This window comes from Acomys minous (genome assembly GCF_964271855.1).
Source record: "Acomys minous genome assembly, chromosome: 3".
Lineage (NCBI taxonomy): Eukaryota > Metazoa > Chordata > Mammalia > Rodentia > Muridae > Acomys > Acomys minous.
This window is the reverse complement of record NC_140485.1, coordinates 82,031,352-82,058,514: the sequence shown is the minus strand read 5'-3', so window position 1 is coordinate 82,058,514 and position 27,163 is coordinate 82,031,352. Positions and strand designations below refer to the sequence as shown.

At 49.6% G+C, this 27,163-nt stretch overlaps 2 protein-coding genes across 4 annotated transcripts in view; one reads left to right on the top strand and one right to left on the bottom strand.

Moving 5' to 3' along the window:
• Nucleotides 1-11,442, top strand: part of PSMF1 (proteasome inhibitor subunit 1) — a 31,434-nt gene extending 19,992 nt beyond the window's left edge. For both annotated transcript variants that reach the window (XM_084775360.1, XM_084775361.1), the window contains 4 exons: nucleotides 658-843; nucleotides 9,110-9,163; nucleotides 10,082-10,240; nucleotides 11,015-11,442. In XM_084775360.1, coding sequence (XP_084631486.1) covers nucleotides 658-843; nucleotides 9,110-9,163; nucleotides 10,082-10,240; nucleotides 11,015-11,066 — 451 coding nt within the window. In that variant the 3' untranslated portion in view covers nucleotides 11,067-11,442. The remainder of the gene's footprint in view (nucleotides 1-657; nucleotides 844-9,109; nucleotides 9,164-10,081; nucleotides 10,241-11,014) is intronic.
• Nucleotides 11,443-12,220: 778 nt separating this feature from the next.
• Nucleotides 12,221-26,846, bottom strand: TMEM74B (transmembrane protein 74B). 2 transcript variants are annotated; one of them, XM_084775364.1, is made up of 3 exons: nucleotides 26,715-26,846; nucleotides 26,243-26,388; nucleotides 12,221-22,156 (listed from the first exon to the last, which is right to left on the bottom strand). In XM_084775364.1, the coding sequence occupies exon 3, from the start codon at nucleotides 22,113-22,115 to the stop codon at nucleotides 21,420-21,422; it is 696 nt and encodes a 231-aa protein (XP_084631490.1). In that variant the 5' UTR covers nucleotides 22,116-22,156; nucleotides 26,243-26,388; nucleotides 26,715-26,846; the 3' UTR covers nucleotides 12,221-21,419. The 2 variants fall into 2 exon arrangements, with proteins under 2 accessions (XP_084631490.1, XP_084631491.1); XM_084775365.1 differs by lacking the exons at nucleotides 26,243-26,388; nucleotides 26,715-26,846 and adding an exon at nucleotides 24,381-24,573.
• Between the last annotated feature and the right edge of the window lie 317 nt (nucleotides 26,847-27,163).

The following is a 27,163-nucleotide window of genomic DNA, read 5'->3' as shown; positions in this document are numbered from 1 at the left end:
CGGAGGTTTTCTGTATGGTTATGGAACACACACTGTAGGATGTCAGGTGTGGAGCTTGCTTTATGGACCAGGACCTGGGTCATTTTAAATCTGCCAGTTTTTAAGGAGCCCTAGAGTGCTGCCCACTTGCTGCTGCCTCATGGCCACCACACCTCAGCTGTAGCTCATGTTGCGTGTCTCTCAAGGCAAGAAGGGAGACACCTGGGGGAGGGCATCCTTCCCAGGATCTGGCTGAGCTGAGCTTTAGAACCCTGCCTGCACCCCAGGATCAGGGAGCTGGTTCACCCTCCCACAGAGCCTTTTCTTCCCATGACCCTTCCCATGACACGTGATGAACACATAATGGAGCTGAGGGAGAGGTGGCATGGGACAGAGGAGCAGCAGTCCAGGCTGGGCCCCTACCCTCACCTCTTTCTAATGGGGTGGTGAATGAGGAGGGGCAACTCAGATGCCTAAGAAACTTAGGCCCAAATCTCGCAGACAGCGCCGGGCTGTTGCCCCCCTCACCCAGGTCCGCCGGACGGCCTGTTCCCACCATAGTAAGCAGGCCAAACGCAAGGCCAAACGTTCTCAGGGCCGCCGCCCCCGCCATCAGAACACTGTGCGCAACGTTTCCAGCCAACTGCAGGACGCTGACTCCTCGTCTCCTTCCTGCAGGACCTACAAGAACAGTGAGGAGCTTCGGTCTCAGATCAGATCTGCAATTATCACACCTATCCATGAGCAGTGGGAGAAGGCTCGTGTAAGCAGTCCCCACCGGGAGTTCCCACCTGCCACGGCCAGAGAGGTGGACCCACTCCGGATTTCCTCACACCATCCTCATACTGTCCAGCAGCCTCCTTGGTGAGTATGGAGACCCCAGTGGCCAGCCCATGAGTCCATGGAAGGATCTCACTGTAAAGTGAAAGTGTTGTCTATGTCTGCCCTAGCTCCTGAGTGATGACCGGGAGGCTTATATTAAGAGCTTCAGGCACTATAGCTGGGCTGGTCTAACCCAACTATGCTGGCCTGGCCTGCTTTCCAGGCACATGGCCTCGTTACCTGCCATCTTAGTCTCACCTGGGATGTTCCTTCTCCATGCGTGTCCTTACGGGTTACTCTCCTCTCTCTCTGGTCCTCACCTGGGACCCCCTCACTGGGATGGGAAGTCCCGCCTTAACTCTATAGCCCAGCTATTGGTCATTCAGCTCTTTATTTGACCAATCAGAAGGTGGTGGAGAAGAGTGTTTGCAGCATACCAAGACAGGAGATGCCTCATAAAAATGACAATACTGAACGAAGTTCAACCTAAGTTAGAGCTGCACTGGCATAGAAATGAGCATTTGAATAATACAGAGACAGTCTTTACACAGTGTACAAACATCCCAGCATCCCACTGTTCATCCCACCCTGCTGCTTGACGCCTCTAGGTGTCTTCAGCAGACTTGTTGAAAGTCTTGGTGTATGCAGTAGGAAGTAGAAATGTTAATAGGTCAGTGAGTTCTGGTGCTGCTTCTAGTTTCTCTGCCTACCCAGCATTCTAGGCTGCCTGCCTCCTGTCTCAGGGTCACACAGCCCCTCTGTGTGCGAGGGCGGGCCGGGGCGGTGGAGGCTGCTGCCCAGATGTCTCACAGTTACTCATGTGGGCTGTGAGCCAGACTTTGGGGAGGATGCATAGGGACAGGAGTGCCATCCCAGAGGAGGTGCAGCCCAGTGTCCTCTCCGTTGCACCGCATTTTGATGTCTACCTTCACTCTGACAGCTTCAGAAGACGGCTAAAGTAGCTGCTATGTGGATGGATCATGCCCAGGGCCTTTGCAGATTAGTTTAGCAGCAGCAGTCCTTGAGACAGAGACCAGAGGACTGTGGGGTTGTTTTTTTGGTTAGCCTGCCTTTTTGATAGGGTGGGAAGGTGCCAAGAAACCCACACCCCAAAGCCTGGGAAGGTATCCCAGCTCTGAGGTGGGGCAGTGTCCCAAGGGAAGGGTATCCAAGTCAAGGCACCAAATGTTGTTCGGTTGGCCTTCCTGGTACTCAGATGAAAGGTATCCTGGGACTTGGAAACCCAGGAACCATACAGCTCTGAGGAAAGGTATCCTGGGACACGGAGCCCAGGAACCACACAGCTTTGGGAGGAGGCCTCCTCTGCAGAAACGTTGCAGCTCCCAGTAAATCTTTAGTATAAAGCCCTTATTTAGGTCATTCTAAAATTATTTTGATTCCTATCAGTCATCTTTACATATGAGTTTTAACTGTCTTCTGTATTTTCTTAATAATCTATTTATTAAAATGCTAAACATGTCTTTTTTAGTATCTGCTACTTTATTTTCTTGGTGTGCTATGATTTGCCTAACCTCCATGGAATATTTCAGGCATTTCAGGTTTTCATTAAAAGTGGCCTTGAAGACTCCTTATCTAATTCTGTACCTGTATGTGCACGTACACACGTAGTAATAAGGAATTAAATGCATTTTAAAAAAAGAAGATAATTAGATTCCTTTCTTCTCCTTCCCTCTCTTTGCATTTGGTCTTCCTTCCTGCCCTTTTCTTTTACTTTTTCTAGTGCTAGAGATGGAACCTAAGGCCTTATACATGCTAATATACACTGTGCCACTGAGCTACACTCCAGCTAGGTTCTTATGTCTGCTTCTGCATTTGGTCATGAAGCGATACAGGTTTTGTTTTGTTGAAGGGTTGCACAGGTTTTGGGGCCAGAGAGTTATAGTGTTGCAGCTCTAGTTGGCTGCGTGAACCTGGGAAAGCAGGGCCTAAAAATGAGGTGGACTAAAGTCTCATGCAGTACCCAACTTTACTTGTATCAGACAGTTATACTCCAAAGGTTAAGAAGAATCACATGAGTAAGGTGTTCAATCACGGGACAAGTCACACATGGCAAGATAGGTTTTTCCATAGATGCACATGAATAGCCACTGCTGAAGGAACCTCACTTCTATCCACTGCACCTGGGAGGAGCACAGAAACACATTCCAAGAATAATTCTGTGTTTCAAAGAATCTGAGGTCACAAGCCTCTTTCCTGTTTTCTTGGACTTTTCTCACAAGCTCTCAGAATTCTCATACAACTCCATTCTTGGGCTGTGTTCCGACAGTAGAGTAGTAGCCTCTCCACATACCCTTTGTGTTATTCTTTGCTCTTGTACTAAGCACTGGTTGACAAGAAGTAGTTTTTTTATGAATTAGTTGCAGTATTGAATCTTAATCTGTTGTCAGTGAACTTTCTGTGTGTCTGTTGCATTAAAATCTGCTCACCTCTCAAGCCCTTTGAATGGATCCTTTCATCCATTATATTAGAGGATTAATTATTTGAGCATATGGAAAACACTAATTCTGAGATACATAGATCTGCTAAAGGCTCATATATTTTATTTAAAAATATCAAAAATCACATTCAAAACTATTACTAATATCAGAAAAGTACTTGGATTTTTGTCACATAAGTGGTGAATGCAAATTTCCAATTTGCTAGTTTTTACTTAAAAATTTTATCTTCTGCTGGGCTTGGTAATGCATTTCTTTAATCCCAGCACTTGGGAGGCAGAGGCAGGTGGGGCTCTGTGAGTCTACAAAGTGAGTTCCAGGACAGCCAGGGTGGGTTACACAAAGAAACCCTGTCTCAAAAAAACAAAACAAAACAAAACCCAAAAACATTTAAAAAATATTTTTCCTTCATTTTCTAATCGGTAACATTTACTGCCCATTGTTTTCCTTGAGGTAATAGGTCTCTTCTTTTGGAGAAAGTGTCGAGCATATAGTCAAGTCTGAATGACCACAACTTGTCTGTTATTCTCTCAAGTAAAAGATAGTTTTCATTAAACTATGTCTATTCCATTTATAGCTTAAGACAATGGCACAGTTCTTTCTAGAGAGGCTTGGGTACATGTGAAGCTCCCCAGGTATCACACAGATGTGCTCAAAGGTAGACATTAGAAAAATCCTTGAGTGTGGCTGATATACCCAGTCAGGCTCCATTGGAGAAAACTAATTTTTCCTTTGCAAGAGGATGTCAGTTGAAGATAGCTTCTTGGTTAGGCATGGAGACTGGTGTCTGCTTCCCCCTTGCAGTGCTGGAAGGACCCTGGCAAGCTTGCTCACGTGTGCGGCCCTCAGTGTGCTGCCACAGTCTGTGAGTCCATGTGTTTGTGAGTCATACTGTGTCAGGAAGACACTGTTTACTTGGTGTCATCCATCCCCTCTGGCTCTGACATCTTCCCCTCCTTCTTCTGAATAGCCCCCTGAACGCTGAGGAGAGAGACTGATGAAGATCACCATTTAGGACTGAGTAACTCAGTCTTTCACTTCTGCTATTGTCCTGCTGTGTGCCTTTATGTTAGTTCCCATCCTAACGCAGGAGGAAGCCTCTCTTATCTTTACGTCACTCTCTGTACCCGTCATTATCAGGCACTGCACCAGCGCCCTGACAGTGTTTGGTGGGATGTGGCCCAGTCTTTAGCAGCTTCAGTTGATGAGGACTAACTGTGCCTTCCAGTCTTCTCATTCGTCTTTAGCATAGTGACAGAAGTATGCCTGAAGAGTGCTGAAGCAAAGAGAACAGGCACTAACCTGAAGGACTAAGAGCAGGACAGGAGGCGAGGTGTCACAGAGGAGATACTTTAGCTATCATTTAAAAGTATGTGGAACTGAAGAGATGACTCAGCGGCTAAGAGCACTTAATGCTCTCTCACACGGGACCTGGTGTCTCTGTCTGTCTGTCTGTCTGTCTGTCTCTCTCTCTCCTCCCCCTTCTCTCTTACACACACACACACACACACACACACACACACACACACACACACACAAAACACATAAAATATTCATACAAAATTAAATAAATCTATATTTTTAAAAAAGAACAGTATAAATTTGATGCTGTTGAAGTGATAGGTTTTCATAGTCAGGAAGCAGTAGAACCAGTGTGACTCTGAACTCCTCTGGGGTGAGGGTGAGCTCTATAGTGCCAGCTCGGAAAGGAAGAGGAGGTGCAGCGCTGGATTTGACTTTAAGATCACTGGTGCCATCTAAAGGTTTTGAGCATAGTCTGGTTATACGCCCTTCGACTATTACTATGTCCTGAGTAACCATATTAAGTGTGAAATTATATCAGATATAATCTCCTTAATTGCCGGATAAGACAAGGTGGTACTGCTGTTTCCTGTCTAGAAAAGTGAGGCAGCAAAAGTTTACCCAGAGTAACCGTAGCTCATGCACGTTGGATCATGATTCAGCCCTTTTGTGTTTCCTCTTTTTGATATGTGTATCAGCCCATATGTTTCAGAAGTGATGATCATGGCTTGGATTATTCTGGGAACAAGGAGAAAGTCCACATGGCTGGAGTACAGTACAAAGGTGGAGTCAAAAGATGGAAGATGACACCGTAGTTTAGCACAGGGCACTGGGTGTTGAGCCTTAGGACCAAGATTAGAGGCAGCGGGAAACCACCAGGGTGAAATAAGGAGGGGCAGGCTTCATGTTGTCTACATTGCAAAGAGTCCTCCCGACTCCTTTATAGAAGAGTATAGATTCTGCAATATAGAATGCTAACATAGAAGGACAGGAGTGGAAATAAGACTTGTATTGCATGAACTTTTCCTGAGGAGATCTGAGCAAACATCTGTTCAAGCCACATGGAACACTAATGAGTCTAAAGAAGCAATTCCACCTGAGTCCTGCTTGGTTACTCACAGGAGCATGGGCAGTGTACAGCCACTACACTGAAGAAAATATCTGCCTGTCTCCTACGTCAGTAACCGCTAACCATTATATAGCCTCGGGGAAGGGAGGCGCCTTATGTTCATGCTTTCTTCCTGCATGATGCCTCTTGCGCACTGGTTCTCAGCCTGTAGGTTGTGACCCCTTTCATAGGGGCCGCATATCAGATTTTTATGTTATGACTGATAGTAGTATCAAAATTAAAGTTATGAAGTAGCAATGAAATAATTTTGTGGTTGGGGTCACCACAACATGAGGAACTGTATTAAAGGGTTGCAGCATTAGGAAAGGTGAGGACTCTTGAGTCTCTGCTCTCCTCTGTGAGGGATTGTTGGTGAGCACAGCTATGGGAGTCCTGTGAGTGACAATAGCTTCTGAGAGTCCAAGTGGGCCATAACCATGTCGTGCCAAAGGTCAGTGAAGAGGCTGACGCGGGCATCTAAGCAGAGTCAGGGAGGAGGATGACAGTTGCTGGCAGAGAATATGGAGCTGAGATGTTCATTTGGAAGCATCCTGAGTGGGAATAGAAACCAAGGATAATGCTAAGGATGACACAAGTTTGTTTCTAGTTTAACCACAGTTGCCCATTTTTTCAAGCTGTTCCTATCAGTAAATTCTTTCTTGTCCTTGGAGTATGGTTACCATCATTGTGCCTTCTAGGGTGTTAACTGTTAGATTTAAGGTCTTAAAAGTTGGGGATGCACAAGAGGTGGTGATACACACATGTAATCCCAGCACTTGAGAGACAGAGGCAGGCGGATCTCTGTGAGTTCCATACCAGCCTAGTCTACAGAGTGAGTTCAGGACAGCCAGGGCTACACAGAGAAACCCTGTCTTGAAATATTGATCAATCAATAAAATAGCAGAATTTTTAAAAAAAGTTGGGGATGCAGAGACTTTGTGGCAGGTCCCTTCCAGCCTTCTGTAAAATTTTTTACTCCAAGTCCAGAACACTGACCCAACCTTGACAGTCCTGAGGCCTTCCCTAGAGTACACTCCGGAGCAGTACAGAGCCACCAGGGAACAGTGACAGCCTGTGCTGTGGATTTTCAAGGGTTTCCCAGGCCACACAGAGTGAGTTCTTAGAAGTGTGTTTGCCTTGTGGCAAGTGTTGAAGTTATTTTTATAAAACAGTGTTTGTTTCTCTTAGCTTATATGATACAAATAATTGAGACTCATTTATATTTGTTTAAAATTAAGCTTCACATCAGAATCTTGAGCCGTTTGTCTATTCTTAACCTCTATTGTTATTTTGTCCTGCTCCCAGCAAACACCCCAGCTGTAGTCGCACTTGGTAGCTTTCCTTGGCTCCAGCTCCTTCCTCCTTAACTTCCTTGAACCTCTCTCTCCCTGTGCCTAAATCCTCTGGCTGAATCCCCTACTTCCTCTCCAAACTCCTCCTCCCCAGGCTGATAGGAAGTCCATCCCTATTCTCTCCCCTGCTCATTGATTGGCTGTAAGCTGCTTTATTGACATATTGGGGTGGGGGACAATTGGGGAGCAGAGTTTATACACCATTTAGACAGTAAATTCTCAGAACAAAGCTTGCAGCCACATACACGGGGTAAAGAAATCAGCATTTAAACTACACAATACCCTTAGGCCTACAGGCGAGGCTGTGAAGTGCCTACCGGTAGCCTGCCAGTCTGAGCACAGAAGTTACTGAGGTGGGTTTTGCAGCTCCCTGCTCCTGGCAGTTCTGAGTGTACAAGTTGTTGGGGTGTGCCTTGGAGCTTCCTTTCTGCGTTCTGTTTCTTTTCTTCTCCCTACACTGCTCAAGAGAGGAAAGGGGAAATGCTGCTTCCTTCCTTCCTTCCTTCCTTCCTTTCTTTTTTAGCATATGTTTATTTTATTACACATGAATAAAACAAACTACATACAGCAGGGAGAACCATGAGACAATCATGAGTTATATAAATGTTACATTCACAGGGATTTGGCTATTTGTATTTGTCAAACTTGAGGTAAACACCTTTCCTGTTTTGTTGGGTCTAAATTTCTGAATGAAATTCAATATCTACCATGTCTCATCTTTATTAACTTAAATCCTTTATCTTCCTGCCTCATGAATAGGTGTGGCAGAGATATTGGGCTAGAGGGCTGAAGACGAGGCTCCAGCATTGTAGAGTGCTGGGTGACTATTCAGGCCGTGACTGGCTTAGTCAGTTTTCATTCTGGAAATGACCAACCTCCACTAGCGGTTCACTCAGGCATTTAAGTTTCATCCCTTCTCAAGTCTCGGAGCAGGGGTGGAGGTCAGGTTAAAGACCAGACAGTTTTACAGTCAAGTTTAGTTGGTTAGGGGATGAGATCTTTTTAGAAACGCTGGTTTCTTAGGAACCTTTATTCGTGCTCTTTACTCATTCTCGTTTTTGCTGCGGAGCGCCAACATTCTCAGGGAAGGAAGGACTCAATCCTTTGGAGGAAAAGGGGAAAACATTAGAGATGGAGAGGATTGTGGCCAGTGACCATCCAGCAGGCTGCAGTGCAAAGATTTGCAGTAGACGGTGGGACTTAAAAGTATTCCAAGGGCTGCGATGAACAAAAGGTGAAAATGTGCCACACCACACTAAGGCTCCCATGCCTTTATCTTGTTCCACCTGAGAAGCTTATAAATTTTACTTGTCAGATTTTGGTTTTGAAGCAATAGTTCATATATGCAAGTTTCTAAAATTTATGTAAAATATAAGAATTTTAGCAAAGTAAGAATGCAATAAAATGTATCTGGAGGTTATTTACTATTTTATCTTTATTCAGACTCAGCCTTGTTTTAACTTTTTAAAAATTAATTATTTTTATGTGTTTGTGCCTGTGTGGATTTATGTGTACCTCATATGCCACATAAAGTGGCCAGAAGAAAGTATCAAGTCCCCTGGAATTGGAGCCATCTGATGTGGGTGCTGGGATCCAAACATGGGTCTTCTGCCAGAGCAGTATGCTCTCTCAGTTGCTGAGCCACTTCTGCTGCCTCAGTTTTAACTTCTTAGTCTTTATTTTATGTATATGGGTGTTGGGCTGCATGGATACGTGATTTATATATGACTTGTGCCCATGGAGGCCACACAAGTGATCATATCTCCTAGAACTGGAGTTATGGATGGTTGTGAGCCATCATGCAGTGCTGGGAATTGAATCCAGGGTAAAAAAAAAAAAAAGTAGCCAGTGCTCCTAACCACTGAGCCATCTCTCCAGCCCTCCCAGGCACCCAATTTTAACTTTGGTTCAGTTCTTTTTTGTGTAACCTCCAGTTTAATGTGATCGGTGTTAATGTCTGCTAAGGGCTGCTTTGAAGTATTCCTTACGTTGTGATCTTATGGAAGTTTCTCGTCTGGGATTCAGTGTGCCTCCACTGGCATCAGCTTGGCTGCTCTGGGAATTGTAGCAATTGTCCTTGTTTGTTTCAGGCGTGATCCCTTGGGTCCATTTGCTGTCGGGGGAGAAGACCTAGACCCCTTTGGGTGAGTATTTCTGGGGAGGTGACAGCAATGTAGCTTGCTCAGTGGCTTGCACCTAGTTCATCTAATTTTAGAGCTTTCATCAGCCTCCCTTTGGAGCGAAGGAGGTGGATACAGAGTGGCCAAGGAACCGCTGCTACTCTCTGTGCTCTGCCACATCTAGAGCAAAGCAGACCGTGCAGTGGATCACAGGCTGCTCCTCATTCCACAAAGGGAGTCTCTAAGGCCTGCTGCATCGTCTGATCTCATCCCGCAGCCTCAGCTGTGCAGTCTGTTCTCTGAGTGAGTCAGATGAAGTTTAACTCCTGCTGAAGGGTGACCCCACTTTCATCATCTTGTTTTTAAATTGTAGAGCTCACTCAGCTCTACAGAGCTGCTCAGATGGTGACCTCAGCGTGTGAGGAGCAGTAGCCTACTCATCCCAGCTTGAGTGCATGAAGTCAAGTGCACAGAACTCAGTGAGGGACAGAGAAGGTCAGGGGTCAGGCTTGGGCAACCTACAGGGCAACTATGCTGCTACTGAAGCTCTTAAGGAACTAGCGAAACCACATGTGGTCATGACATTATTACTCCTAGACTTAGAGTAATACTCTGTAGAGTTGGGTGCCTCTGTATTGATCCTGGCCAACTTTAGCTCCAGTTCTTATCCGGTTGACCTTACTGTGTGGAAGAAATGGCAGGGATCTCAATCCTGAGGGCTCAGGAAACCCTACAGAACTTTGCTGTGTTGGTTTGACATCAGCAGTACATACTTTGTATGCACTTTGTGTTCTTGCTCACTTGTGGCTTGATCTCTCGTTGTCTGCCTGGACCATCTAGAGAGCCACCCTGGTCCATTTTAGTTCACCATGCCTCTCTCCCTTCTCTTCAAGCCAGTAAGTCCCTGTCATAGCTGCTTACCCAGCTTCCTTCCTGCCTCAGGTGTCGGAGAGGTGGCATGATTGTGGATCCTCTGAGATCTGGCTTCCCAAGAGCACTTATTGACCCATCTTCGGGCCTCCCAAACCGGCTTCCTCCCGGTGCTGTGCCCCCAGGAGCTCGCTTTGACCCCTTTGGACCCATTGGGACCAGCCCATCTGGGTAGGTATTCATTCAGGTATGCTGAGAGGTGGGACTTAGTGGCAGCTCAGCTTGGCTTAGTTCAGCATTGCCGCCTAGGTATCTGACTCCAGGCAGTTACCACTGCTGCCTCCCTGGAGCTCTGCGGAGCTCTCTCCTCTCTGTCTTCCTAGGAGGCTTAACTAGAGTTATCATTGCTTGATGATACACCATGAACAAAAGCAACTTCCACATCACTGTTCGTCACTGAAGGAAGCCAGGATAGGAACTTAAAGAGAGCAGCAACTTGGAGGCAGGAGCTGGTGCAGAGGCCATGAAGGGGTGCTGCTCGCTGACTTGTTCCCCCTGGCTTGCTCAGCCTGCTTTCTTACAGACCCCACCAGCCCAGGGATGGCCCACTTACAATGAGCCGGGCTCCCTCCCATCGATCACTAATTAAGAACATGCTCTACATGACTGCCTACAGCCTGATACTGTGGAGGCATTTTCTTTCAATCGAGGTTCCTTCCTCAGAGATGACTATAATGTGTATCAGCTTAACGTAAAATTGTCCAGCACACTTGGTGATCTTGCAGGGAGGACTCAGGAAGAGTTGCTTGTGTCAGTGGTCCTCCTCCAGATGAGAAGGGCAAGACCAGGAGACTGGGTGTTTGAGCCATAGTAAGATTTAGACTCAGGTCATCTGGCCCTAGAGTTCATGATCTTAAGCTGCCTGTCACTCTGTGGGCCTACTCCATGCAGGGCCTGCTTCCTGTGCACTCAGCCCTCCAATTCACTACCCTCTCTCCATTGCAGACCTAATCCTGACCATCTCCCCCCACCGGGCTACGATGACATGTACCTGTGAAGGCCTCAAGAATGTAACATCTCAGCCTCCCTTCCACTCTCCAGGAGCTGCCACCACTGGCCCCATCAGCGCCTGTGTTCTTGTGGGCACTGGGTGGAGGATTCTGCCCTTGTGTTTGCAGGCCTGCTGGGGTTGCAGCCCCAGCCCTTGTCAGAGCCGAGGTGCCTGCTGCAGCACCACACCCAGCTGCATATAGGTCCCAAGGAGAAATCAGTGTGTCTCTATCATCACCAGCTCCTCCCCACTTCCAAGGAAGACTCCGGCAACATAAACCCTCCACCCGATGCAGTCGCGGTCACAGCGCTATAAGAACAGAATGCATTTTGGATGTTATTATTAAGAACCAAATGTCAATACAGAATTCGTGTTGCCGGTCTTCACTTTCCTTTTTATGTCAATGCACAAAGTCTTAAGAGTTTGAGACTTCATAGGACTAACTGACTCCTTCAAGGGCCCGTTCTTCTCAAGCACGCCCACTTTCACAAGTCACCCTTGCTCCTGACATCACTAAGATGAGCCCCACTCAGGCTTTGTGAATGGATGTGTGACTGGAACCCACCCCAACATGATTTCACCAAAGCATGCACACAAGAAAATCAGCCATGTCCTCCCTAGGGCCTTCTCATCCAGTTGCTCCTGGCTGTAGCACAGAGGCTGTCTCCTTGGCTGCTGTGGCCAGAAAGTAGAGGACTAAACAGACCAGACCTGTAGGCTAATCTCATTTTCCCCCATAGTGACCCTGAAGATATCCTTTCTCTTAGAGATGGAAAGAGCCCAGTGGGGTGCCAGCCCAGGAGACACCAAATCAAAGCACCAAGCACATTGTCCACAGCCAGCATTCCAACCGTGTGTGGCTCCTTTCATGTCTCAGCACCTTGCATTTCTTCCCCCACTCTCTCTCCTCTCTTTCCTTTTCTTTTCCCTATGAGTCTCTTTACAATAAGAGACTGTATCATAGATCAGGGAAGCTTTGAATGGTACCTCCAGCAGCAACTTCTGGTCAAGCTGTTGGTACTTGCTTGAGTCTGTCACTTCCCTCTTCGCAACTATGTATAGCCAACAACAAGAGGAAATGTTTCAGGTGTGTGTTCTGTAGACCCTTAAATTGGAGCCTTCACAGTAAACAAATAGCACTTTACCTCTTTTCTTTAAATAACAACTTTATTAAGAGAATTTACATACCTATGAAATTCACTCTTTTAAAGTACACAACTTAGTGTGTTGTGTGTTATTCACAGTGCTGTGCATCCACCCCAGATTTAATTCCTTAAAAAGAAACCATCCCCATTGGCTGTCACTCCCATTTCCCCTCCCCCAGCTCAGGTAACCCCCAGTCTGTTGTCTAAAGATTTGCCTATTCTGGACAGTCTTCATAAATGAAATTGTTCAATGTGTGGCCTTTGTGTCCAGCGCCTTCCACTCTCTGTTTTCACTGATCACGTGACTGTAGCATCAACATTTTATTCCCTGTGGCTATATAATCATGGTATGGTTACATCATATTTTGCTGACTTAGCAATTAATGGATACTTGGATTGTTTCTCCCTTTTGCTTGTTATGTTGAATGCTGTTAACAAGTACATGTTTTTGTTTTTGCATGGGTGGATATTTTCAAGTCATTGAATATATCGGGTCCCATGAACACTAACTTTCTGAAGAACTGCCAGTGTTTTTTTAAAACAGCCACAATGTTTTCACACCACCAGCTTCTCCATATCCTCACCAACACGTGTAGCCAAACGAGTGGTGTCAGTCACATCTTGTTCGTATTGTCCTATTTTGCTTTTTGTTCTTTTAATGGAAAATTTTGACCAAGACCATTGCAGAGCAGAAACCAGAGCAGCTTGCCTTCAGGGAGAACCTGTGGCTTTGATACTAGCCACCTTGGAGCGGCTATGACCAGTTCCGTTGAGTCACACGGAGTTGGGTTTGGCTTTGGGGATGTTCTAGGTGGTGTGATACGTGATGGTCTTTCCTCTGGAGGAAATTCCTGAGACCTTTGGACATCTAGTAAGATTCACAGCATCATCTTCACTTGCTCTGAAATTTCATAGCTCATCCAGTGGCTTGCCAACAGAATCAAGGTCTACTTGTAGATCATTGTCTTCTGGTGCTAAATAGACCGCTCATACTATTTCTGGGATACGCCAGCCCACATCCCACCTTCTCTTTTTGGCTTGCTGTCTTTTCTATTCTTAGAGCTGCCTGAGTTTTGTATTGCATTTATCTCCTCGTGCATGAGCTTCAGCCAACCTCCGATCTAAGTCATGAGTCTCCCCCAGGTATCAAGTATTACATGAGGCTCCATTCCTGTGCTAGAGTTAGTGCACATAGCCCGAGAACAGGTACACGTCTGTACGGCCTCCCTCTGGAACCCTGCTTCCTCACGACTTCCTTGTCATGGATCCGTAGCTGTCTTCACAGGAGGAAATCAAATCCGTGGGTCATTTCATGTTCTCTGTCTTTAGCTGTACCTTGAACACTTCAGTGTGTTCCAGGAAAGATAGGTCCCACCACCAGCGACAACCCCCCAAGGCATAGCCCCAGCTTTACCTGTCAGTTACGCTTGCTGACCACTGGTCATCTCTAGAATAGATAGATGCTCACAGGCAGGCATCCTAGCCACCAGGCCTAGGCCTTGTTTGCCCCTTGGGATGCCACACCCTAAATCACTTCACCTGAGCTTGACCAGGAATCTGCTGAGAAGAGGTCAAGAGGCAAGCATAGCAGAGAGTGAGGGTGTGGGCAGTGGGGACTGGCAAGGCTCTGGTGAATGTGCAGATCCTAGAATGCACTGGAAAGTCTAAGCACTTCCCTAAGGCAGAAGCAGAAGCCCCACCCCCTACTCAAAATAAAAGACCCTGGGTAACCACGTGAACAGTGTCATTCCAAATGAGCTACATATAGCAAGTACTGAGGAAGTCACAGTGTAATGGTTCAGAGGGACAACTGAGGAGGGGCCAGACTAGAAGTTAAGTGCAGTAAATACTCATTTAACCTAGGGGCCAGATAGGTCACCATGGTCTGAGAAGTAGGAACTGTACGGCAGCAGCTTCCCAGATCTGCATCAGAAATTGAATGCCTTTCCTTCTGTCATCTTGTGCCCACTCAGCCCATCTCCAAGTTCAAGGCTCAGTGGACATGTGCTTGTGAGAACCTGCCACCTCTCAGACTCTAGCAGCAGGAGGTCCGGGGCAAGCCCTTGTGCTCTTTTCCCATCTCTGCTGTAGGGAAGGAGCATTGGAACAGGTCTGCTGAGCCTCCTGTGACTGTGTCACAGCCATGATGCAGATGGGTACCACACCCTTGCTTGCCACAGCCTCACTAACTCCTGAGACATTTGTATGTATACTGTACATCCCGGGCGCCAGTCCACACCTCCTAAGCAAAGGCCTTCAAGTCCCTTGTTTGCAAGGTCCAGTTGTAATGCAGGTTGGAGAACTGCGAAGGGAAGTCTTTCTGTTCAGCACCACCAAGAGCAGTATCACTTGGGGTTGTTAGAAATGAATAATCTTAAGGCCCACCCCAGACTTACTATGTGCAAATTTGCATTTCAATTATGTTTATGTGTGTGGAGTTTTCCCTGCATGTGTGTACACCACATGCATGCCTGGTGCACACAGAGGCCAGAGAGGGCATCTGTGCCCCTGGAATTGAAGTCACTGATAATTGTGAGCTGTGCTGGGAATTGAACCCAGGTCTTCTGGAAAAACAGCTACTGATCTTAACCATATCTCTAGCCCCAGTGAACTTGCTGTATGACAAGTTTCCCACCTTCCATGGGCTCACGGAGTTTGAGATGTTCGAGTGTACACCCAGCCCTTTAACTTCACCTGGGCCTCGGGAACAAAGAACGGAATCAGTCAGCCTTAGTCGATGGCACACACAATTAATGCATTCATATTTTCATCTTCCCAATGGCTGTACCCCTAATATATACCCCATTCCCTTAACCCTATGGATCATTCAAGCATATTTCATAAATGCCTTTAAATATTTGTGTGACCTTGTGAGATAACATACTCTTCAGATCATTAATTGTTCAGCCTCATTTCTAAACCTAAGAGAGTTAGAAAGGTCTGGCAGTTTGACAGAGACCATGTGTGGAAATGACTCCAGCACATTATTGTTACAGTTCCTCATCTGTGAAATGAGTGTTTCACCCCTGCCTACCCCAGATTGCTGGAGAGTGTCACTAAATGGGTCTCATTAAAGGTAGAGGGAGCCCAGTAGGTGGTAGGGAGCGGCTATGATTACGGACGTCTCATGGGTGAGAATGGAGCTCTCAAAGGCAGAGGAACTCTAGGCCAAAACCAGTGCAGGAAACAAGTCTTTCTCTGGTACCCATAGGACACACAGCTTCTTATCCCAGACTGTGCTTAATACAACCCTAGGTGAAGGTCCTGGACACACCCCTGAGGGGCGGCTGAACTAAATCAACCCGGCTCTAAAACTTTTCATAGAACTGTACCCAGACTTCGAAAGAGGGTGATCACCAGGCAAAACCCATCCCAGAATCTGGAAAGCAGTCAGGACCTGACTGAGAAAGGATACATTCTGCCTAATCCCAAGGATGACTGTGGATTCTGAAACAAGATTGTTTTCTGGGATTTCCTTGTGTTCCTGAGCACTTAACAGCTACTGCACCAGCAGAACCCAGGCTTGAGGGGACATCTGGTACCACCCGACATAGCCTGCACTCTGCAGGAGACAGGCCCAGTAAGGCCCTGGAAGTGAACTAACGGGATCCTCTGGGCCCCGAGGCTGGGCTTGGGCTCTATGCTGGGTCTTGCCACATGGCCCCAGCTGCTGCTCATCTTAACCCTCTGGGGTTGGTGGGATGGAAGCTACTCAGCACTAAATGAATAAAAAAAAGCAAGTCCACACCAGATGCATGAGAAAGATTTCCCCAGGACCACCCAGACCACAGAAATTCTGTCTTCACACCCAAGGCTTCCCTGCTCAGTGTGGACCAAAATAGTCAATGACAGTCCTCAGTCACTGGAACTGGCCAGGTCTCCCTCAGATAGCCTATTAGGAAGTGCCATGTCGGTTCAGCACCCTGGTCAGCACCCACCCTCTGTGGCGCCCAGAAGACCTCTAACTTTATTAAGCTAGACTGCTCTCCCAAGCCAGGATAAGCCATTTCTAGACATAGGCGGCATCTCTGAAAGGAGAGAGGACCTGCCCTTCTTCCTGATGCCTGCCACCCATCCCCTCAGGCCGGCACAAGTGTCTCTCATCTTGGAAACTTTCCGGGTAAAAACAGACCTCAGCTTCAGAAGACATTGTCGGTACTCTTTGGGCTTTCGTTTCTTCAACGCTCTAAAATTGGACACAGTGGCAACTCAAACCTCCACTGTAAGGATGAATAAGGATTCTTGGGTGGAGCCTATTAAGTGGTCCCTGGCCTGCAGTTCAGGAAGTGCTCATGTCTATGTGTGATTTGATAAGCCCCAGGGAAGGGAGTTGCGCATTCCTGGCCCTAGCAGATGACATCGTATTGGCCATCCCCTTCACCGCAGCCACAGTGCTCACCTTGCCACTTCCTCATACCCGCAAAGTCAGCTGTCTAGCGACAACGGAAAAACTTGGGATTCTGGTGAACCAGAATGCAACAATTGTCCAGGGCCAGAGCAGACACTCCCCCCTTTAATCTTGCCATCTACTGTGTTCATTCATGCTGCCTGCAACACTCCGCAGACATCTGCACTTGGGCTCCTGTTTTATTCTCAGATGGAAAAGAATGGGGGCGCTACTGGGAGAGGGTCAGCAATAGCTCGGACACTCACCTCTGGGCACCCAACATGAGTACTTTCAATGAAAGAAGATGTGGACACACAAAGTAATCAAGCGAAGAAAGCTAGAAGAAGAGACAGATTTTGCTATATGTCATTGGCGCTGGGGTCAGTACTGACCCAGGTGCCACACCCCCCAGGCAGAGGTTGGCATAGCAGATGCCATCCTTTCCTGTCCCTTTGTTCCCCTGGGCCAGAAGAACTGGTTAGTGTCTTTTCACTTGCTACTTTTCCTTAAGCCCAGGAGACCAGCAGCCAACACCCTGACCTTGGAGACTCAGAAGTCAAGTGGTAAAGGGGCTGCCAAGTTGAAGCATGGAGTCAAAGCCATGTCCCCTGGCTGGAGTAAGAAAAGCCCTAAAGGCAGGCCAAGGTGTGCTGCAGTGTTACCCCTACAGTGCTCCTGACATGGAAGATTCTTCCTTTGCCTGTACAGCCTTCTCATAGTAGCCTCCACCTGGCTGTCTCCTCCACAGGACAAAGCCCAGGCACCCACTGTGGGTCCTACTGCACACTCCTCGGCCACCTATGTACCACCTGCCCACCTCATCTCTCACCTGCTGCTGAGGCCTATGAGCTTGGTGTCACTCTCTCTGCCTAGGGTCCCTCCCACCAACTCTCCTGGTTGTTTAAGATTACCTTTCCAAAAGAACCTTCCTCACCCCCTGGCCCCGCTACACACACTGTGTGATCTACATTACAGCACAGCCACACCACCCCGCACAAGACAGCCAGGGCTGAGTACATGTGTCATATACCATTAGAAGGATACCATGGATCAATGGGAGAACATGCGTAGCTGATATTTACTGAGCAATTAGAGAATGCGGGACACAGTGCTAAGTGCTTTAAAGGCGTATCACTTACCACTCATCACAGTCCTAAAGGGAAGGCATTGCGACTAGCACCGCCACTTTGTAGAAAAGGGAACAAGGCCAGGAGACACTGAGCTACTGCCAAACTCCTGAATCAGCCTCCATAGACCCTGGAGGTTCTGCCTCTTGTCCCTCTGAGATTCCTGTAGGGGCAGCGCTCCAGCACTGTGTGCCACCCTCCGCACCACGAAAGTGTCATATACTGTCCATCTGCTTGGGAAAAACCAACTCATGAAGGGGACCGATGTAGGTAAGAGGATGTGCAGGGACTCAGGGACAAGAAGGCAGAGCAGGACAAAAGCCAGGCACTGGCCATACAGACCTTGTTTCTCCTCAACTGAGTGATCTGGAAAGTTGGGGGTGCCTCAGCTAAATCCAACTAACTCCACCACTCTCTTGTTTCCATCCCCTTCCCAAGAGCCAGGGTTCTGGAATCCCCCAGAACTCTCCTCTTTTCCCAAGGAAGCAGTAAGAGAACTATAGAGGGGCCATTGGGCTGTTGATGGGATAGCATGCTTAACACCTCAGGGCCGGTGGCCGAGAGAGGAAGAAACCGGGATCAGTTTTCCAGAGGATTCCCTGGCTTAGAGCTCTGCAGCCAGAGGCTGAGTCCTTGGCTCCTGAGCAAGGTCAAACGAGAAAGCTGCAGAACTGTACACATGGTGCATTCCTCGTGCACGTGTGTGTACGCACGCACAGAAGTGTGCTTGTAGGAAGGAGGACATTTTAAAGAGAATCCCTAGGGAGGTGATGCTATTTCCAAGAAAAGGAGCAATGGTGGTGGAATCAGGCAGCAACCCCTGCCGGCTGGGAGATGCAAGGAAACAGAGATGATGACAAGCGTGGACCCAAAGGTCTGGGCTCACAATAAACAGGAGGAACCAGGATTCACATTGATCTACCCCCCGGCAAGTGTCTCCTGAGTCTAGTCATCACTGGGCTGTGACATGCCAGGACATGGGTTTCTCCATCAAGAAACCCATGCAACAAAGCTGAACCAAGGCCCGGAGAGGAGGCTCCAGCTGCAGAGCCCACTGACAAGCCACACTCACATTTCTAGTCATGAGACCTTCTATGTCACTAATTCTGACCCCAAGACAGGACTCTAGCAAGGGCTCTGGGAAACCGGCTGGGAACTATGGGTTCCAGGACCTTGCATAGGGCACCAGCTGTCCTGACAGGAGTAGAAATCTTTTGCTTGGTCCTTTCTTTCAAACATGAACTTACTATCTTTGCCAAATCATGCTTCTAACCCTAGGAATGTGGTACGACCTGGTCAGCTCACTCAAACAGAGGCTGGAGGAACTTGGCCAAAGTCACAGGGCCAGTAAGTGGCAGAGGTCATATTCAAAACCAGAGTTGATCAGTTCTGGAACCACTACTCATTCAAATACACTGAGAAAAGCAAGGCCTGGGGGCCTGCAGGGTGGCAGGGGGAGTTCTTAGAAGTGAGGCAGGCATGTTCCAGCAACCACAGGGACAACTCCACATCTAACGCCAAAGAAACCCACGGGGAAGCTCTGGGCACTCCTCGCTCTTGCCTGGTTTCTTCCTAAACCTCGCTCCACCGGCTAGGAGATCTCAGCTGCAATCCCAGGGAAATGCGTTCAGCATCTCTTAGATCTTCTTAATTCACTGACAAGGTGATCATTCCCTTGATCCATTTACACGTGGTTTCTAAAGGAGTTTCCCCATCGGAATATAAAGCAGTTTCCTCCATCTTTGAGGGGGAGAAAAAAAAACCCTGCCATTCCTTAATCTTCTAGTAGATTTAGGCCCTAAATACATCTCATGCTGAAACTGATCTAAATAGACAGTGCCAAGCATATATTCTCAGCAGGTACTGTAGCCTAATGTGCCCCCTTTCCTGCCACAGGAACCCATAAAGCTTGGATTGATACATTTATTATCATCGTCATGGATTTGGGAAGCGGAGGCCATCACTGGCAATGTCTGATTTTACTGGAATTCGCTTAGATTGTCCAGTATTTCCCACTCCAGCTGGGAAAACAGACTTATCTAAAGAAGCCCTGGGCTTGGGACCTTCGGCTCTCTTGAGCTATGTTCTTTTTAGGCCATACCCTCTCAGCACCACAGCAGAACCTCTGAAACCAAGTTGCACAGTTCCGTCCCCCTCAGCCCTCTCCTCACCCTTTGCTCCAGGCAAACACTGCTGGCCAGCACGGGCAGACATCTGATCTGCCTCAGAAGCTATGATTTTATACTCTCCAGATGTTTTAGCTGCCTGGGATGACGAAGGCTCAAGTTCCACAGTCAGGACCTCTGCAGCCTACGGACCCTATGCCGCCCCATATTCTGACCCCGTTAAGAACAACTTGGCTTATACAGCTAGCTAAGAAGGGGGGACAAGGGACATGCCTGGAGCAAGGACTCACGAAAACGGTCCTTTTAGACTCCTCCCATAGCCTAGGCGGTGTCTGCTCTGGAAGTCCTCTGGGGCCTTTTGGACTGGACAGTGCCTCCCCACAAATGTCTGCCACTCTCTCCTTGCCCGCTGATGCCTACCTGTATTATCAGAAGTGTAAATAGAGTTTGGGAAGGAAGGGGCCTGGGAATATTTCACATACCAAAGAACGTAAACAGCAATCTATGTGGCTGGAATCTCCAGACCACTTGATTGTACCGTATTCCTCCCCAGACGGTTGGCCACTGACGTTACCAAGAAGGGAAGCCGGGCATTCCGAATTCGGCATTAAAGAAAATTATTTCCCGCTCCCAGAATGAGATCAGTCCCAAGTAACAACGGCTCATTGAGGAGGGAATGTGATAAGGTCCCAGCTTGTCCACAGAAATACAACCAAGTCCTTATACGTTGGTGCCCAGGAGAAACTGTGCTTGGTAAATGTACCACTGCAGAAAATTAGCCACTGTAGGAAACCAGACCCCAAGACCAATACACACGGTGTCAAAGTTTGTATTTAACCCAATCCACTCACCTGGGCTCTATAGTAGAGCCACGAGAACCACTAACTCCCAGAAGTGGTAGTCACCAATGCCAGGCCAGAAGCTGACAATGATCTGTCCCTGGCAAACACCTTCATCCCTTGAAGGGTACCCAGAAGCAGACTGGCTTCCTACTCCCAGGGCAGAATTGGCCCATGCTGTGCCACCCAGACCTATTCCTCCCTGTAGAGACTGAGCAACTGAGGTCTGGAGAGGAGAGGGTTAAGGTTCAGTCAGGGGGTGCTGCAGGGGGGCTCACCTCAACTGACTTCTCCCATCACCCTGAAGCTACACTCTACCCTAGATGGTCAGGCCTGAAAGGTGCCCCTCCATAGTCGCCCAACACTCTCACTTGGCTATTGAAAGACAGCAGAGGTCTCAGAATTCCCCAAGGCATGACGAATGGAAGCAACCTTCCACATGACTCCCAACCCTAAGAAAGGCCGAGTAACCTCATCTTCTAAGACCAGTGGTTTCCAAATGTATTTTTAGCAGCAGAAGCCATCCTCAAACAAAGCCTTATGCAAAAGCTTTAAGCTGCAAACACACATCTGCAGTGCTTGCCTGAGTGACGCCTAAGCCAGGCCTCAGGCTGCCCCCACCCCAGCACCAAAACTCCTTCCACAGCACCCCCTGTGGATTTCACTTTGAAGCCCCAGGTTTTGGGGAACCTCCAAACTCTGCAGCTAAAGCAGCAAGGTAGGGTGGACTCTTACTTAAGAGCCCTGGGTGGCATAGCTGGTCTCTGAGACGTGGGCCTCATTCTCCACTAGGACCTGGCCCCCATCCCCAGTGAGCTGTCTCATACGCAGGTTGATGGAGCCGTAGGTCTTCCTGGATCCCCTTCCAGGGACGAAGGTCGGCCTGCGGTACAGCTCACCCTTGCACAGAGAGACCATGAGCAGCACAGACAGGAGCATGCCTCCCACTGTGAGCAGCCCCAGGCCTGTAATGATGCACTTGTCCAGATGTGAGCCCAAGCGGGCATAGTACATCTCTAGGCGTTCCATCTCCCTTGCTGTCACTGTGTCAGGGTTGACTCGGGCCTCTCGGGGGATGGCGTATGCTGTCACCACCAGGAGGATTCCGCTCACCAAGAAAACCAGAGCAGAGACAAAGCCATAGTCCACTGGGCGGCTCACAGGTTCCAGGCCTGGACCCTCCTCTGAATGCAAAGAAAGATCATCCCGCTGGGACCTGGGCAGTGAAGGGACACCTCCAGGGGTACTGGGGGAGATGCCCAGTCTGGCATCCCCAGGATGCTGGAAATGAGTCTCGTGTTCCTCGGAGAAGAAGCAGGCATTCTCCACGCCCATCCTGGGTGGCGCCACTGTGCCCAGCGGGGCTGGTCTCCTTGGAACCTGGGGGCCATTGCTCAATGTCTTCAGTTCCAGGCCAGGGGGGGATGCCATTGGAAAGAATGACCCCAGCTCATCCCTTGTCTCCTTGGCAACTAGAAGAGAAAACAGAATGCCAGTTGAATTGCCTGCGGAAACTCAACATCACACTTGTGCCTGGCACAGCTGTGAGGAGCTAATGACAATAGAGCAATGTGGCCCCTGCGAGGGTCCCACTCCACAGCGACTGGTGCTCTCATCCTCCTAGGTCTCAGTTTCCCCATCGACCAGATTCCCTACTGCACAGTGCTAGCAGAGAGGCTGAGGTAGTCATCTGTGTATAAGATGCTCAGTAGAGTACCCAGTAAGTATTAATGATGGGATGTCATCCTGATGGAGGGATGTAGAGTGGCCACGAGGTCCATATCCCAGCCTCCTTGTCTGTGCTTAGGCAAGTGATGGAGCTCCTCTGCAGACGCACTGTTCTCAGCTGCCGCATGGAAAGCCTGTCTCATAGGGCTGTGGTAAGGATTTCAAGTGATGCGCCTCAGGCTGTGGCCAGTTCAGCTAACAGCGTTGTGTAAGGTGAGGCGATGATGTGGGGTACGGCAGAGAAAGTCAAAGTGTTATGGGCACTAGTGGGTGGAAGTGTGGTGTGGGGATGGTGGCACCTGAAAACTGCCAAAAAGAAAGAGTGGCAAATTCCCTAGCAGCCAGAAGACGGGAGTATTCTAGAGAGGGAAGGAGGGCCCCAGAGACCAGCTGGGCCAGTTCATAGAGGACGGTGAAAGCCAGGCCAAGAAGCAACAGACAGTCAAGTTGTTGGAGCAGGGAGGGCTAGGATTTGTGTGGATTTTAGAGGTCACAGGTCAGATGCATGGAGGACAGGGTCCAGGGAGGAAAGCCAGGAGATGTGCAGGCAGAAAGGAGAGTGGAGAATGGAAAGCCTCAACTGAGGTCAAAGCCAAATGCCTTCGTGTAAGCAGGCAGGGACTGGAGGGGGGGGGCGCACAAAGAGGAAACACTACCAAATACCTGGACATGTGCCACTGTGTCGCTGTGCACATGTGCACTGTCTCAAAAGGCCACCAACCTATAGCCATGGGCCAGACTAGGGTCACTCAAGTTTTTGCTTACTTCATTTCCAATTCTCATCACTGAGTTTTGGAGAATTAGTTGCCAAGATAGAAAACAAAGAAAGACACCAGGTGTGGTGGTGCACACCTTTAATCCCAGCACTCGGGAGGCAGAGGTCTACAAAGTGAGTTTCGGATAGCTAATGCTACACAGAGAAACCCTGTCTCAAAAAACCAAAAAAAGAAAAAAAACAAAGAAAGATTTCACCTTTTAGGTTTGTAGTTCCTATGGGGAGCAAACGCAGTCCTCAGTGAGTGTGTACTGTTGATGGGCATGGCCACATCAAGGACCCCAGCGCCTCAGTCCCACAGGAGTGGAAAAGCCTTCCCTACATGATGCTCAGAGGGACAGCAGAGCCTTTCTAAGGTCCAAATACCAACACAGACAGTGTGTGCAAAAAGCATCCACTTTAGCTTTCTCCCTCCCCCCCCACCCCCGCATATTAATGGCCCGATGACTTCCCTACAGGAACTGCTCCTATCAAGATTAGCTAGCCTGCCTCCTTGTTCAGCTGTATATAATAGCCACGCCTACTTGTTTATCTATAATAACGCTGCCTCTTTTTTAGCCATATGCAATAACTCTATCTCCCTGTTCAACAGCGTATAATAAATACGCTGTTCTAGGATTGCTGTGGACTCTACCAGAGCCCAGACCACCTGATCTCAGCTTTGTCTGCATGTCCATGTGTCTGTCTCTTCTCCATTCCCTTGCTCCCCCCATCCCCCCATCAGGCTAATCCCTAGAACCATGCACATGCAGCAGGTTCCTATTCCCAACGTCTCTTGCACATCTGACTGCCATGTCTCACCATCCCTGGCGTTGGTAACTGGGCCTTTCCCTTCTGTGTGGTCTCAACTCTTCTCCGTAAGTACCCCTCCCTGGCATGTGTCATTTCTGATCCCACGACAGAAACACAGTGTTCCCTACATACTCTGACGTTCCGAGGATACACATATCCATGGCCCTGACACACACATGGCCAGGTAGCAGTGACTCTAGGTGTGGCGTGGCTCTCCTGCCGTTCCATGATGTGTTTATACACATGAAATCTGATTTCTCTGTGTTCTCAGATCATTCTCCAGTGTCCTTGGGGTGCCTGTGTCTCTGTGCAAACATGAGCAAATCAATGAAGTCATGGTGCGGGAAATGAATAAAGGAATGAAGGTCCAAGGGGGGCAGGATGTGAGAAGTCTCTCTGACCTTCCCACGTGGACGTGTTCTCTTGGCAGACATACGGACGGACGGCTCAGTTCAAAGGCTGATCCGGCTTACCACTCCTCTCCGGGGCGATGCCCTGCTCCACCGTGTCCACTTAATACACGCTGAGCTTTGACTGCCTGTTAGACTCTCCCGCCAGTTCCTCAGTTCCTCACTACTCAGGAGTAGCTCAGCCCTATCACCATTTTAGAAAACATGATCAAGATCCCATGGTGTGTATAGGGACTAGGGACGAAGAGTTGAATGGAGGTACCCAAAGAATCTCTATCCCTATACACTTGCAAACGTACACACTCTATATTCCTTCCCTGGCTCTCGGAGGAGCCCTCACTTGAGGCACCTGAGAGCAGAGATCGCTCTGAGTCTCCCTTGGGTGCCCAGTCTCCTCCTCTCAGTTCCCAAGGGACGACTAGAGAGAAGGGCAGTGTTAGCTGGCCTTTTACTCTTGGCACCAAAATCTACCCAGAACCTCAGAGTAGGTGCCACTTGTGGGCCCTGACCACCACCAAGCCCTGAGCAAGCCCGAAGAACGTGGGGAGTGGCCCGTAATCCCTTGCCCAGATTGGTACGTTAGTGCCGTATCAGTGCCTCCATATCCCTGAGGGCATCCAAATTCTTAGAGCAAGACTCTTTTTTGCCCAAAACTTTTTTCCTTGGGATGCCTGGGTGAAGGAGCAGACACAAGGAGGCTTCTTCGTCTCTAATAGCTTTAGAATGTCTGTTTCTCTCAGACATGCTTAGTAAGTTCTAAAGGGCATGCCCATTAATTACCTAGACATAAGCAGGGGGGATGGGAAGAGAAGGGAGGGGAGGGGAGCGGAGGAGAGAGAGAGAGAGAGAGAGAGAGAGAGAGAGAGAGAGAGAGAGAGAGAGAGAGAGAGAGGATGAGATTGGTTGGTGCCCATGGATAACACTCCAAACCCGAAACCACACCAGTAATTGCAATTGTATCCGCAGTCCTATAGTTCCTGAAAGACAAGCGCCCCCTCCCCCCTGTGCACACGCCCCGTTCCACACTCACTGCCCCTGGGACTGTTCCAATAGCAATGCCCACAGACCCGGGAAGTAAGTATGACTCACAGATCCACGGGTCACTCTGCTGGTACCCACAAAAGGGTAAGACTGGGAGAGAGGGCGGGATGAGAGAGGGAGGGAGATGAGGAGAAAGGAAGACAGACTACCTCCAGCACCGCTGAGATCTAAGCAGGTTCCACCCAGACCTGACCAAGTCCAGCACCCCCCACCCATGGTGTACGCTGACACCCAGGGAGCCTGACACACTGCGAAGCTGAATGAAGCTTCGCCGACCCAATCGACAGACACACGCACTCGTAGTACACAAAAGCCTCCGGCGCGCAGATGCACACACGCAGGTCCACGCTGTTATACCCAAAGTTCCGCGCGGAAAGCCCAAGCGCCCGGCCTCCCGCCTCCCCCGCGCCCGCCTGCCCGCAGTTCACACCCCCTGCTCCTGCCCTTGACGGCCAACGCCACCCGCCAGAGCAGGCCGGACTCGGCCGGTCAGTGCTCGCAGCGGGGCGGCCTGGAGAGCCTGGGCTCGGCAGGGCCGGCGTGCTCTAGAGTGCCCGGGTCGCGTGTCCTTCGGCGGGCCGCGAGGTCAGGCGAGCTGTCCTTCCCTGCCACTCCCCGCCTCGGGCCCTGCGCCGGCGGCTCGCGGTCGGCGTGTGGAGCTGTGCCGGGCCTCCCGAGTCTCCGCACGCAGGAGCATACAGCTCCAGGCGGCCGAGGGGGTGCGTAGATCCCAGCCGGGCCGCCGCCTCGCCCTCCCGGGCTCCCGCCCCCTTCCCGGCCCGCCCGCAGCCGCTGCCGGGGGGCGCACGTACCTGCTTGCGCCGCGCCGGGCTGCACCGCGTCGGCCGCTGGGGGGCTCCGAGGAGGAAGGGACAGGGCAGGGCGAGAGCGGAGGGGATCCTGGAGCACCGCAGATCGAGCTCCGCCCGCGGCGGGGCGAAGGCGCCCAGAGAGTTAGCTGGGGAGGGAGACGGAGGCGGCTGCGGGTGCTCGTCCCTAGAGCCACCTCTGTCTCGCCCGTGCGCGCGCTGGCCCGGGAAACCCCAGGCTAAGGGCCCGCAGTGCTGAGTGCTGGGGCGGGGCGGGGCGAGGCGAGGGAGGGGCGGGGGAGAAGACCCCTCCCCCGCCTCTGGGGAGACCCCGCTGCACCCAGGGATGCCTTTCCCACCCCAGGTGAGACCCAGGGTTCTCCTCTTCAAGGTCTGCAGGTCTAGAGTCTCATCCGCGTGGGGCTCCGATGGCTCACGGGCGCCACGTGAAGGCAGAAACGAAGCCTCTTCCTACCTCTGTTTCTGATGGGTGTCCTTCTGGGGCATTGTCCACGGCCACACACACCTTTTACCCTTGAAGGCCACCTGCAGGGCCCCTTCTGCTGGGCAGCCTGTCTGACACACACACACACACACACACACACACACACACACACTCACAGAGTTCCTCCATCTAGACACTTCCCTGACCTGTAGCCAAGTGAGGCCCCAGTGCAGGTGCAGTTTCTGCTTTAAGGGGAACTTCTTCCTCTGGGGGTGGGGGGAGGCGGCCAGGCCAAGTCCAGAGAGAAGGCTGGTAAGGAAGGAAAGGTTAAGATTTCTGGGAAGTACCACACAACAGGGACATATGCTCAACCATGTTCATAGCTGCCTTATTCATAATAGCCAGAACATGGAAACAACCTACTGTCCCTCAGTAGAAGAATGGATAAAGAAACTGTGGTACATCTACACTATGGAATA